Source organism: Aspergillus niger, assembly GCF_000002855.4.
Source record: "Aspergillus niger supercontig An01".
Taxonomy (NCBI): domain Eukaryota; kingdom Fungi; phylum Ascomycota; class Eurotiomycetes; order Eurotiales; family Aspergillaceae; genus Aspergillus; species Aspergillus niger.
The window spans coordinates 1,278,106-1,291,744 of NT_166518.1; the positions used below are offsets into that span (position 1 = coordinate 1,278,106).

The 13,639-nt window shown below is 52.4% G+C and overlaps 5 protein-coding genes across 5 annotated transcripts; 3 read left to right on the forward strand and 2 right to left on the reverse strand.

The window, feature by feature from the left end:
• Positions 1 to 1,163: 1,163 nt before the first annotated feature.
• On the forward strand, positions 1,164 to 2,521 carry An01g05360 (uncharacterized protein; the record flags this gene model as incomplete). Its single annotated transcript, XM_001388924.3, has 4 exons — positions 1,164 to 1,351; positions 1,441 to 1,465; positions 1,532 to 1,766; positions 1,896 to 2,521. The coding sequence occupies 4 exons, from the start codon at positions 1,164 to 1,166 to the stop codon at positions 2,519 to 2,521; spliced, it is 1,074 nt and encodes a 357-aa protein (XP_001388961.3).
• An 845-nt stretch (positions 2,522 to 3,366) lies between these two features.
• An01g05370 (uncharacterized protein) lies at positions 3,367 to 4,578 on the reverse strand (the record flags this gene model as incomplete). The annotated part of the gene is made up of 4 exons (XM_001388925.3): positions 3,367 to 3,651; positions 3,719 to 3,840; positions 3,911 to 4,326; positions 4,415 to 4,578. The coding sequence occupies 4 exons, from the start codon at positions 4,576 to 4,578 to the stop codon at positions 3,367 to 3,369; spliced, it is 987 nt and encodes a 328-aa protein (XP_001388962.1).
• An 820-nt stretch (positions 4,579 to 5,398) lies between these two features.
• Positions 5,399 to 6,360, forward strand: An01g05380 (hypothetical protein; the record flags this gene model as incomplete). The annotated part of the gene is made up of 4 exons (XM_059748095.1): positions 5,399 to 5,548; positions 5,632 to 5,664; positions 5,710 to 5,956; positions 6,242 to 6,360. The coding sequence occupies 4 exons, from the start codon at positions 5,399 to 5,401 to the stop codon at positions 6,358 to 6,360; spliced, it is 549 nt and encodes a 182-aa protein (XP_059603155.1).
• A 752-nt stretch (positions 6,361 to 7,112) lies between these two features.
• An01g05390 (uncharacterized protein) lies at positions 7,113 to 9,518 on the reverse strand (the record flags this gene model as incomplete). Its single annotated transcript, XM_059748103.1, has 2 exons — positions 7,113 to 7,263; positions 7,321 to 9,518. 2 exons carry the CDS (start codon positions 9,516 to 9,518, stop codon positions 7,113 to 7,115), a joined length of 2,349 nt encoding a protein of 782 aa, XP_059603156.1.
• Positions 9,519 to 12,513: 2,995 nt separating this feature from the next.
• Positions 12,514 to 13,455, forward strand: An01g05400 (uncharacterized protein; the record flags this gene model as incomplete). Its single annotated transcript, XM_001388928.1, has 2 exons — positions 12,514 to 12,975; positions 13,054 to 13,455. The coding sequence occupies 2 exons, from the start codon at positions 12,514 to 12,516 to the stop codon at positions 13,453 to 13,455; spliced, it is 864 nt and encodes a 287-aa protein (XP_001388965.1).
• Between the last annotated feature and the right edge of the window lie 184 nt (positions 13,456 to 13,639).

Consider the following 13,639-nt stretch of genomic DNA (forward strand, 5'->3'; position numbering starts at 1 on the left):
CCTCTCCTCAGTCGCCTTCAACTCAATAGTCCCGTGCGACGAGTCTATAATCTCGTCGCGAGGTATTCGGATTTGGGAGAAAAAGAGGCTTGGTAATCGACGCCACTGTCATTGGATTTTTGGAGGGTCTCGAAGCACCAGGATCTCACCGGAGAGTATCGAGAGGGTAAGAACTGGGCCTTAAAACAAACCTTAGCAGGCCGCGTCCTCTGGCCGGTACACCAGATGAAGGGGGAGAACGTTCCGGGGCGGCCAATAATGATCAACACGATCGCTTGATCTGCTCCTCCGACCTGGGAACCTGGGACAGCAAAAGGCGGGGTGACAACGTTTGGACCGTGTCTGGGGCTGTGGCTGGTCATCATCAGATGCTCCCATAGTCGGACGTTGATCTGATTGACCAGCCCAGGCCACTGCTGATGGAGGAGGGGGGACCGACCGAAATAGGCCCCTAACCTTAGCAGCCTGCATGACAAAGCTGCATAGGATGTTGCCTGCAAATTGGCCGCATTGCAACCCTAGAGACGAGAATACGTGAGTAGTACGTGGTAGGGTGCAGGGAAGGGTAGTTGTAGAAAAGCCAAGTACCTGGATCATGGAAAGAGTGGGATGATACTGATGTAGCCACTGCGTCGGGTCAGCTCAAGTGGTTGTACGTGGTTTGGGCCGGAGGAACGACAGAAGCAGCTTTCGTTGTTGTTGTTGTCGTCGTCGTTGTTGCTGATGCTGATGCTGTTGGTTCATCCTGGTTGCCTTCTTTCCTTCCTGCCAGTCCATCCATCATCAGTTCCGTTGCAGTGTCTCTCTCCTCCCGTTGCTCCTGCTGCTTCTGCTGCAGATCAAAGGGTTTAAATTGCTCAAGACCTCAGCGGAGAAAAAAAGAAAATATCACTGCCACACTAATCGTACGATCACTTACCTTCTCCAAACTCGCGTGGGGGAAGCAAATCAAAAAGTCCCTAAATCGCATCGCCAGACCAACAGGCACTCCCACACGTGACGCTGGCTATTCTGGGGCTTGTTCCATCTTTAATCCTCGCATCACGATCTTAAGCTTATTTTTGTTTGTATTTCGACCTCACATCCTGGTCTTCAGAGAGCCAATCTTTCCCCCTCTAGTTCTACTGCACCCTGGTTTCCCTCCCCCCTCACCACTACCGGTCATGTTCTCCGGCTCCTCCCTCTTTCCGCACTGGCGGCGCAAAGCAGCCGAACGCTCCAGTAATAGTTCCTACGAGGTGCCCTTCTTCCTGAACGCTGCCTATTATCCCAATTGGAGGATATACCGGAAACAGCCTCCGTCGGCCCTTCGATTGGGCTTCATTTCTCATATCTTCTACGCGTTTGCATGGTACTAGTAACCTCAAGTCGGCACCATGCTGATGGTCCCAGTCCATACCCAGAGACAGTTGTTAACCAGCCTGCTTTTCTCGTTCATAGGGTCAAAGAAGATGGTACCGTTTATGTAACCAGTCCTCTCTCCCCATTGTGAGGGGCTGCTCTGGCTGACAAGACATGACTTCAAAACCAGCTTAGTGACGAATGGGCCGATGCGCAAATGCCCGTCGACGGCACCAACGGCTGCCTGCGGGCCTTCGCGCAACTGAAGCCGCAGTATTCCAAGATGAAACTCATTCTCTCAGTCGGAGGAGGCGGCAAGGGCAGTGAGAACTTCGCCCAAGTGGCCCGCAGTCAATCCCGCACCGAGACGTTTGTTCGGAGCGCGAGAGCACTGGTGGATCAATTTGGTCTGGACGGCATCGACGGTACGTGTAATGGAGCCGAGCCCCTCTCCCCTTATCATCATGGATGCGTCATGTCGGTATAGTGAACAGAAAATAAGGTAAAATTGTGTGCATACCCTAAGGCTAACCAACCTTGTGCTGGCCCAACAGTGGATTGGGAATACCCCTCCGACCCACAAGAAGGATCGGACTATATCCGTCTGCTGGCGCGACTGCGCGAAGTCCTGCCGGCCCCGCGTTATGTTCTGGCCTCTTGTCTCCCGGCCGGACCATGGGCTCTCCGTAACATCGATCTTTCCAAGGCGCAACTCTATCTTGACCTGATCAATATCATGGCGTATGATTTCTCGGGCCCTTGGGAGAACCAGTCGGGTCATCAGGCCCAGCTCTTCAGCAAGCATCCCGCAGCCATTTCATGCCAAAACTCTATCTCGTACGTGCTCAACCAGGGCGTCGACCCCAAGAAGCTCCTTCTGGGCATCCCCGCATACGGCCGCTCGTTCCTGGGTAGCACTGGAGTTGGTCAGCGGTATGTAGGCTGTGGCGGTGAAGACGGCGTCTTCGACTATAGCCAGCTGCCGCGACCGGGAGCCAAGGAGCATCACGACAGCAGTCTGGGGGCAGCATACTGCGTAGGGGGAGATGGCGGCTTCGTCACATATGACACACCCCAGACAGTGCAGCAGAAGGCGAAATTCGTCACAAAGATGAAGCTGGGCGGGTTATTCTACTGGCATATTGGAGGCGACGCACGGGGACCGCGAAAGTCTGATTGAAACAGGGTATAACACATTGCATGATATGTAATTTCCTTCTATTCCACTGTCAGTATATTCAAGGTTAGGCTGGACTTTATTTTTGTCAAAGGAGGGCAGAAGAAAGATGATGAAAAGAAAGATTAAAAAGTTATACCAGGGGAGAAATTCAAAAGGAGGCACACGTGACATTCTGTTTGTTTAGCCATTGTTATCCTGATTGATCAAAAGAGAGAGAGAGAGAAACAGAAAATAAAAAGTACGACATTCTTATGGCTTATTTGGAACAAACAAATTATCTCGCTTAAGCATCCCAGCCGGGGAAAGATGAGACAATCGTTGCACTTATTGATAAGCCCCTCCCTTTTCATAGGGGGGTGGTTTCACCATGTAGGTAGTATGCAGCAAAGCAACGTCTGTGCATCCGCGACTATTGTTTATTAAGCTATTCATCCATTCATAGTTATCATTCTTTGTTCCACCCTTTTATTTCTAGTCATCATAAAAGTTCTATATAAGAGCAACAAAACGTTAGATGATTATATCATAGATTATTACATACACTAATACTATACTAGATAAAAGTTACCTACCTAACTACCAACGAGGACACAAGTCCAGCTCCCATCCATCCATCCATTCATCCATCCATATATAAAAGCACATGGGAATCACAACATCATCGTAAGCAGTAAGTTAGCCATATATAAACAAAGAACAAACCATCAACCCCTCCCACATAACACATATGTCTCATTTATATCCCACAAACAAGAGGATATAGAATCCGTCAGTCCGTTAAACAAAATTACAGACTTTTATTTAGAGACGAGACCGACTGTCTGATTGACAAGCCTTAGGCTAGCTCAACCGCCCAATGCCTGCGTCACGTTCAATTGAACTTGAAGTTTGAGCGACGCCAGCGCTTCTTCAATGTAGAGGAGGGGCTGGTTGTTGTAGATGCTCGAGTTGCCTGTGATGTCGATGGGGAGCATGTAGTCCGGGTAGCTGCTTAGCATGCCGGCGACGGTGAGGGTGCTGACGTTGGCGGTCATGGGGACGGTATTGTTGCCTGGGCCGATGGTGAGGTCGTAGATGAAGGCTTGGCCGATGGCGGTGTTATTGACCTCCAGGTTGAGAGTCAGGTTGCCCTGTTGGATGTGGGGTTAGTTGGATGCTGACTATGGTGGATTAGGGGAAGGTGGGGGATATGCATACCACGGCGATGCTAATGTCGGAGGGGTTGGGGATGTAGACGGTTCCTTTGGCGTTGGTGCCGTCTGTGTTGTTGGTTCCAATTGACATGTCCACGAGATCAAAGCCCGAGAGCTTGTTGAGGCCTAGGCCGAAAATTATGGGTTAGTGGGTTGTGAAGGGTAATTTTCAGATGAGGGGAATGAGCGAGCTTACCTGTCACCATGGCGGTCTTGTTGTAGGTGACCGTGGTCTTGGGTAGACTTCCCTCTTTTAGCTGGGGCTTGCCGTAGACGTTGAGAGGGAACTTCTCGTTCATTATGGCGGCCTTGCAGAACTCAGCGAATGCCGTTTCGTTCGTCAGGTTCGCACGCTGGTTGACGTCGATGACAACGCCATTGTGGCCGTTGAACTGGGGCACCTGAACGTGTGTGAAGACAGCGGAACCCAGCAGGCTGATAGCTGCGGAGAAAGTGTAGAAGGTTGGGTGAAAAGAGCTGTTGGACCCAATGACCTGCAGCTGGTGGAGGTCGAAGGATGAAGGTGAGGGGTCACTGATGACCATCGATGTGACGGTCAGGTTGGAATCACTGACGATGTGTTGAGCCATCTTGGGGTATCCGACGTAAACTCTGTTTTCCCACGTTTGTCATGTAAGTCGGAGACCGGAAATAGATAGGGGGTGGAGGGGGGCATCTTTTGTCATGATAGGAAACTTACACAGGAAGCACCACCACAAGAACAATCACGATCAAGGCAATGATATACACCCACCACCATCGCTTGAAGTGTCTAGCCACGCGAGCCCCAAAGCTGGGCTTGGCCGTGGCCGGCACGGCCACGCCAGCATCTTCGAACACTTCAGGCTTGCTGTCGCTGGCCATCTTAGTTGCAATGCGCCGCTATCTCAGGTCGTACTGAACCTCTCCTCGGACACAATGGACCGATGATGTCGGTGTGACAATGGCGGGGGTTTCTCCTTCCGCGAGGACCGAGCCGAGGAATGTGGGATGGCTAGCACAAGGATTGTCTCTACACAGAGACGGATCCGAGGACTCAGGGACTTGATTAAAGTAGACAAGCTGCAACGAGGTCAGCAACGGACCGGCGGGTACGGGGGGGGAGTACTATATAATCGGCTACCATGGTGCGACAGCAGCGAAGATACATACCCACCAGTCTGGTCGAGGTCAAGTGACGGGCAAGTGATATGCAAGACCGACAATCGATAGGGTTGAAGAATGACCACGGAACCAGGAGACCGAATCAAGGGAGGCAAGGGAGGAGAGGAGAGAAGAAGAACCCACAATCAGCCAGGACGAGGGAAAAAGAAATCAACCGGGTCTAAACACCCCCCTGCCCGAACGCTAGGTCGCTAGATATATCTTCTAGATGGCCCCGGGAAGAAAAGAGAAGGGGAAAAGAAAAATTGAAAAATAAAAGCTGAGACCATCACATGTCCGATTTCAGCAACCTCGATAGTCGATCAGGTCTGCACACCGCGGGTCATACTAGTGTACAGCCAGGCTTGAGACGGCGCGGATGAGACATGCCGCTACTGGCCCTAGTAGATAGGAGTGTAACGGCGTAGACTAGGTTGAGAGGCGAGCCACCAAAGGGACGCCATGCCAGGACCCCAGTATGCGGGAGGACGATCCAGATAATGAGAACCAGATCCATTAGGCCCGGCCCCGCGCAAGGACCATGGCCAGCTTGAGATCGCATGGAGCTACACACACAGACACACACATACTTTTCGGCCGTACAGTGGGTGGGTTAGATCAGGCATTGTTCATGATTGATGATGTTCACCTGCAAATCCTGATTGAGAATGCCAGTGAACCGAGGCAAGAGGTGAGCCATCGCATCATCCCGCTGCGAGTGATTGGAGGGGGCGCACGAGAAGGAAGAGGAGAAGGAGGAGCAGGAGGGCGCAGGAGGGCGCAGGACGACAGCCGGAGCATGCTGAAGTGTGAAGCACTAATGCAACCCCCCAATTTCCCCCGGACGATCAGGGCAGCTTTGGGGTGGGACCAAATGCCGGCGCGATGCGAGAAGGTCGAGCTAAGGCTGGCTTTCTTCCTGTTTGGGTCATCAGGCCTGCATCCATCGCCACTCTTTCTCTCCTTTGGGCCAATTCTCCGTGGGCTGCGCTCGAGCACCGGCCAATCGCCCGACTTGGACTTGGACTAATGAACCCCCGGGGTTTAATATCGCCTGCCAATCAACCGAGCCGGTCGCGACGGTCAGCCCGGACTTCTGGTGCATTCGTGCTATATTATTATTGCATATTGCTCCAATTTCTTCTGTCGAATTCAAGCTGACGCCGGAATGAGGGGGAGGAGGTTAGTTGTTTCCCCGCTTAGATAGTTAGTCTCCAGCCAAGCTACCCGGTGATCCAACTACTGAATAGTCCGTGGTGCTAGTCAGGACCTGCCCTTTCCCCCCAAAATCCTCTCACCCACTAAGAGCAAAAAGCTATTCTTCCTCTGCTGGACACTTAGTTCCGAGTATTTACTTGTCTTCTTGTCTCATCTCTCCCCCCAGTGGTTCGTCGCCACTGGAGGACTTGGTTTGATCACGCTGGAACAGCAAGCACTACTAACTTCTCAGTGGCTGAGGTATTCAGAAGCATATCCAAAACTCTATCCATCATTGATGGATGAACATCCAATTATGTAGCAATTCCTCGTGAGTATCATCAGGTATGATCTCGGTCGACACAAAACACACGGCTATCTCTAAGAAGAAATGGAAAGAATGGTATTACAGGAGTCAAAAAAGAAAGATAATGGAAGAGATCCCAACGATCGAACATGGACAAGCGTCCACGGTAAATAAAAAGAAGAAAAGAAGTAAGAGAAAAACAAGTGGAGAAATGAAAATGGTTATAGAGGGAAGAACCACAGAACGAAGGAAGGGGGGAATAGTGTTAAATTCCAAAAGAGAAGAAAAGAATTATCACACAGTGATTCGAAAATGATGGGTATCCAAGAAACGAATATCGCTGCCCGCAAATTGGAACGCGAAGTCAAGCGAGAGCCACTCAACCCGGTGACCCAAAATGTGGAGCAGCTAGCAAGGCCTGCTCAAGGAGAAAAAGGAAAGGTGTGAAGAAATAGCGCGAAATGCGAAGTAAAAAAAAAAAGGAAAAGCAAAGAAAAGAGAAGAGAGGCAACCCACGGATGGGTCCAAACGAATGGAACGAAAGTCAACTAGAGAAATCTTCCTCAATCGGCAGCACATGGTGCGTGTTGATACTGACCAGAGACACTGAATGGTCGAGGAAGGACAAGAATATCAATGGAAATGCATGCCAAGACCAAATGTAGAACAAGCCTTTCGCCTTTCTTTTTGCTAACAAGATGGCAGATGCAAGCAGGCCCTCGGGTCGACCACAAGGGTGCTGCACACCCGTTCATGCTTCTGTCGCAACCGACTTCTTTCGATGGAAAAGACTGCGGGTTCGGGATTTGCTGCGCTGTTTCTTCTCGGGAGTGCTGCCAGGTTGGGCCCGACCACGCGAGTTCGAGCTGGACTCTTCGTCCATGTACTTGTCCTTGTAGATCCTATCAAAGCCCGGTTAGACCCACCCCAACCATAGCCGACCCGGTGGAGCAACTTACCAACTATTCCCAACCATGCTGATGCCCTTCGCTTCCGCCTGCCGGTAGAATTTCGCCGCTTTCTTCAGGTCCTTTTTGCATCCAATACCTTCGGCGTAGCAGAAGCCGGCCTCCGCTAGGGCATCGCCGTCGCCCCATTGGCCCGCGATCTCGAAGCAACGCAAGGCCAGGGACTTGTCCTGTTCGATACCCCATCCATTCAGATGGCTTACTCCAAGCTCGTAGATACTCAAGGCAAACTGCGCTCGATAAGCCTTCTGTAGCTCCTTGGCGCGAGCGGGAATGGTCGGGTTTGAATCGTCCATCAATTCGATACCAACGGAATCCACGGCCTTGCGCAACCACTGCACACCCTCCCGCTGATTCGGTCGCATACCCCAGCCATGTCGACAAGCCAGCGCATAAAGTAACATTCCGGTCGGATGGTTTTGCTTGGCTGCAATGCGCAGGTGATATGTCGATTCATTCAAAGATCCTTTCTCATGGCATTCGATGCCCTTGGTCACATGCTCATCTGCAGTAATTACAGCCGATGTTGTCGTGTTTGTTCGCGCGGTTTGCGGACGAACGGTGGATTCAGAACCTGCAGAGGAAGTGGCATCGGTGTGGTCTACCTTCGGAGCCTCTGCTTCCCGTTGTTCCGTAGGAGTATCTTCGGCGGGAGCGACCTCGGTAGGCACAGGCTCGGTAGGCTCAGGCTCGGTAGGTGCGGGCTCCGCAACAGAAGGCTCAGGCTCAGGCTCGACAGGTGTCGCTGGAGATGGTCTGACTTCCGGAGATGGCGGAGTTTGTTGAGGCAGAGGGGGCTCCGGAGTCAACAAGTGACGAGCGGAAGCGGGAGACTCATACATCGAGCGCGTCTTCGAGTGGAACGAACCCTGGAGGGAGGGGGAAGGCGACGGGGTCCTTGCGGGTTGCGGGGGTCCCGCCGTGCTGTGCCGAGTTGGGCTCTCAAACAGCGGCTCCTGCCACTCAAAATGAGGGGTTTGGAGGCCGGAGAAGACCACCGAATCTCTCGATACTGCACGTCCTCGAGGCAGTGCGTACTTGGCATAGGTGTAGCAAGAAACAGCAGAAGACGGGTCTTCATTGGGATTGATGGGCAAGTCTGATGGCGATGGTACCACGATGGGACTAGGCTTGTGTCCACGGTTGAGCGCGCCTTGCGAATTGGCAACGGGCGGTTCCGGCGAGGCCCTGGGACCGGGGGCAGAGAGACTCGTGCTGGATCGGCTCAGGGGGCGCGAGAAGTTATAGGGCCGTTGAAGGTAATTACCCGCGTTTGAAGTCTCGGAGCTCATAGATGGCGACCGGGGATGCGAGCGTGTTACGGAAGAGGACATCGAAGAGTATGGCAGTGATACGGCACTGCTGGCGGACATCTTCCGGGGCTTTGAGAACGTCGAACCGGCATTCGAGCTGCTGTAGTCGTCGTCGGAGCTCTCAGGCTGTACTCCTCGAGAACTACTTGAAGGCCTAGACAGTGGCGATCCCGGAGGTGCTAGGCCTCGTGGGGGAATGTTCAAGCGAGAAACAGAATCAGTCGAAGAGGTCCGAGAGGGTGCCACCATCGAGACCCCCAGAGAAGGAGGCGGGCCACCCGGGGTAAGGCCAGTGGGGGAGACAGCATAAAACCGAGGAGGGCCTTCCGGCGGAGCTTCGGGTGCGCTGTGTGAGGACATGGCATCCTCGGGTGATTCGGCGCGTGGCAGGTCAAGGGCGTTCACGCTCGGCTCTTTTTTGGGGGTCGTGTCTTCGTCCTCGGAGTAATCTCCCACTTCGCTGGTAAGGTGCGACACCGCACTCAGACGAGGATGTTCAGACTGCGGGCGAAATTTGGGTTCCTCCACCTCGGGGCTTAATTTCTGCGTAGGTTGTCTTGACAGTTCATTGCGTCCGCCGTGACCTCTTGCGCCAGTAGAAGAATCGCTCGACGACGGGGATCGAAAATATCCAGGGCGAGGTTGCGAGAGGGAACGAGCGACGCTAGATGGAGGTAGCCTGCTCATGCGCCGGTTCCTTCGTGCCGATTCCTCCAGTTGACGAGCCAGGAGCCGACCTTGGGCGGCGAAGGCATCGAGCGGGGAGAGCGCAGGAGGAATTTCACCATCATAATGCTCAATGCGTGGGGACGGAGCCCCGCTGCGCAGGACGTCGTGGGAGGGAGAGCGGTGTTCAAACTTGGGCCGGGAGGCCATGGTTATTATCCAGGGTTCGTCGACTTGGTTCAAAAAAAAGAGGGATGTTCGGTTTCGTTTTCCGGGGTCAAGACAGGAACCACACGTAGGTTCCAATCGATTAAATCATTAAACCACTAAGGACGAGCGAGGGGTTCGATTGTTCAATCGCGTTGCATGAAGAATGTGGGATGACGGGAGTTGGAATGGGGGGGAAGGAGTCGGCAGCGCTTGATGCTCTGCACAAACACTGGTAAGCCGGAGGCGCGCAAGAACAGTCTTCGAAGTACTGCACAGCTGACAGGGTGCGGACAGAAGGAGGGGGCGGAAGACACAAAGGAATGACAGCCCCAGTGAGTAAGATAAGCAAGAGGGTGTAGAAGAGAAAAGAAGCGAACGAACAGCTCCGAACAGTAGATAATAGGTGGAAGGTGTATGTGGATGGGTGAGGCCGGTACTAGAACTGAAGAGCCGGAGGGGAAACGGCACCCAATTGGTGTGGATTGTGGTGTGATAAAGTGAGGGTGGTTTTCCCGGCGGATAACAGTCACTACTTACTACTACCACTATATGAGTAGTACAGAGGGAGTGATAAGGCAGTTGAACAATCAACTAGTTGACAGTTCAAGAGTCGTCACACAAAGAGACCATGAACAAGCATTGCGGAGGGAGGGAGAGAGGGGAGAGGGAGGGAGGGAGGTGAGGCGAGCGGGGGGGAAAGAGAGAGGGAAAAAGGGACCAAGAAGGAGGGAGTTTGAAGCGAGCGAAACTGGAAGAGCGTGTGAAGGACGTTTTGGCCCATTTGATCAGGTTCGAGGCAGGAGGTTTCGTTACTTTACTTTACTTTACTTTACGCCCTGACGATCCCCAAACAAGGACCGTCGTTCTGGGCGTCTCCACGCGGAGGGGAAGAAAAGAACGGTAACGCCATTACCGACGGGTGCCATGCAGTCTGCCCCCCAATCGCGCCTGTTGCTGCTGCCGACAGGCCCATTCTTTCAGGGGTTGCCGTTCCCCCGTTACATACCCATACCGGACAGCTGACAGTTCCTCGGTCTTGGCATCCGCCCAACTGCAGGCGGATCTTTTACCATACCTTCATTACACACCTATTTTTCGTTTTATTTTACCGGGGCGAAGTCAGGGGCTTGCATTACTATTGTTCGCTTTATCGATGATTATTGATGCCCGGACTCACCCCCAAAGGTACGAAAGAGAGTTTCTATCTAGCACGGGGAAAGCCTGTCCGTCGGGGGTTGACCAGCTTCTAGAAGGCAATAGCATTCTCGACCATCGTCAGTCTGTCTGTCGGGTTAGTGGTTCAGCCTGAGTCGACGGTGGAGTCTGAACCGCACCGTGGCTCTGCAATGCTGCTATTTATATTCGCTTCGTCTCCCCCCTGCAAATTTTCGTATCCCAACCTTGAGATTCGCTGCTGATTCGTTCATCGCGTCCCATGGGTTCTTCCCTCTCAGGTACCATGTGTTGCTCCAACGACCGCCGTTCGTTTCGCTTCTGCCATGGTGGCCTCCGGCTAGTGTTGTTATTGCGATAGTCGCCCGTTGACTAGCCAGCCGGTCTGTGTGGTGCAAGGAGGTAGATCTTGTCTAAGATTCTGGGTAGATGCTTTCCACCCACTTTTCATCATCTTCATCGCTGGTGAAATCCAAAGTAAAACCAGTCTGGGGCAAGATGATGACTACCATCTGGAACAGATGTCTCATCTGACTACATTCTTGTTCTGGGTAACTACCTGTTCTTAGTAGAGACTATCACGATTAAGCGGTGTTCTGTATTTCATTTGGCTGAGAAGAACGGCACCGTGAGGGGGTGCGCGTCCTCAGCATGGACGCCTGAGTCAAGGAGTCTTAGCCATCCCACATCATCGCCAAGGATGGGGCATTATTCGATGACGATGGTGTTGATGATGTTTTTCTTCGTGTCCCCCTCTCTAAGGACCCAACAATTGGCCCCGGGGCAGGTGCTCGTTTTGTCAGCTGGTCCGGATTCAGGTACAACGTTGCGGGAACGCCAAACAGTCTAAAACGATCGCTTGCCAGTGATGATTGGTGCGACAATTAAAACACTGGAGCATCGGGGAATTCTACCGCTGGACCTCCGGCCAGCTTCTTCTTAGACTTTTCTACGCCCACATTGACTCGTCAATAATCAAATAGTAATAATATCAGCGGCCTGAGGTCCTCATTGAGCCCTCGTCGTGGCTCTCTCCAAGGCTGCTGACACTCGTCTGAGTCCATATTGAAGCTTATAGGGTAGCGCTTGGGATCACCAACTGCATACTTGCTTACTCTTGAGGCACCTGAACATGTCGGCAGGAAGCCCCGCTCGATCTTATCGTAAGATTGACTATCTACATGCTTAGCAGGAGAAATATTGAACAGGGATATTCCTGCAGCCAATCTTGTTCCTGACACTCAGTGGCTGGCAATAGCGCAAGGGAACCCGACAGCCGTTGGAATGTCTCCATCCACTGCAGTGACATAAAACGGATTCCATCCATGGGAAGGGCAATAAAATAAAATGAAAAGAAAAATCTCTTCAACCTCACAGACCACTCTCCCTATCGTGAGCTAATTGAGGTACGGAGGAGCAGCGGAGACAACCATACTCCGTCTTGCCCAATCATGACGCACGCCAGGCCGACTAATTGAGTATTTCGGCGACGCTCCGCCGAAGCTTAGGTGTTAGCAGCATGAGTCTAATCAAGTCGAGATGATCAGTCGTTAAGGAGAAGAATACTAATGTGAAGGGGAGGGGGCGTGTGAATTTTGACAAGGGCACAAAGAACAACCCTTCCACCCAATCTCTCTGTAAATCATCTCTGGTCGCGTGTCCCTTGCGCTTTGTTCAGCCCTCCATATCGAGCAAATCCCCATGTCTATCACCACCCCATGAAACAACTGAAAACACAGCCCTAATTTACTATCGCTCATACTATACTACGCTATACACGCGACACCGCGACAGCCAAGCCCAAAGCGTGGAGCCTTTCAAAATGCTGAACCGATTGAGAAACCGCTCCCTCTACGACCTCCTCCACGTCGATCCTCCTCGAGACCGTGCCCACGTCTACGAAACCTCCTGGCTTCTCCCACCCCTCCCCTACGCCATCCTCCGCGGCACCATCTCCCTCTACATCTTCACCAGCATCTTCTTCATCTGGGGTTGGAGCGGCACTCATGGCGACCGCGCAGAGATCGGAGAGAGCTTCAGCTACTTCACCTGGCTGACCTACTGGGGACTAGGTTTCTACATGCTCTTCGCCTCCATCCACACAGCCTGCTATGCCTTGAAAGGTCACTCGGTCCTCTTCGACCGCTGGCCTCGCGCCCTTCGCGCCCTCCACGGCCTCTTCTACACCACCGTCACTACCTACCCATTCCTCGTGACCGTCGTCTTCTGGGGAATCCTTTACTCGGGACCTTGGTACACTGTGACTTTTAGCGGATGGCAGAACGTAAATACCCCTTCTCTACCCACTACATTCCCTGTGCCCTACCCCTCAAAATCTTCATAATATACTAATAATATCCAGATTTCCCAACACGGCCTCAACTCCCTCTATGCCCTGTCGGAAATCATCCTCCCAACCACAGCCCCGCACCCATTCCTCAGCTTCGCCGTGCTGGTTTTCATCCTTCTTCTATACGTCTCCCTCGCCTACCTCACCTACCACACTGAGGGGTTCTACACGTACTCCTTCCTGGATCCCGGTCCGCATGGCGAGAAGAGCGCCCATGTTACGGGTTACTGTTTCGCCATCCTGGCGATCATCCTTGTCTTCTTCTTGTTCTCGTGGTGTGCTATTTGGTTGAGGCGGAGGGTGACGGGCGGGAAGGTGAAGAGGTCCGTTTATGATAGGGATTATGCGGGTGCTGAGGTGGGTGGTGATATTGAGGAAGAGGTGGGGGTAGAGGAGATGAGGGAGGAGAAGTGAGGTATTTATTTACTTGACTCTTTTGTTGGTTGCTTATGGGCTAGTTAAGGAGGTGGTGGTAGTCGGGGTGGAGGTTGCGGGATGTAATGTGATGTGATGTGGTTAATATGATATGCTGTGGGTTGAGTTGTATTGATGGGTATAGTGGTAATTATACTAATAAATATGAGTTTACTGTATTATA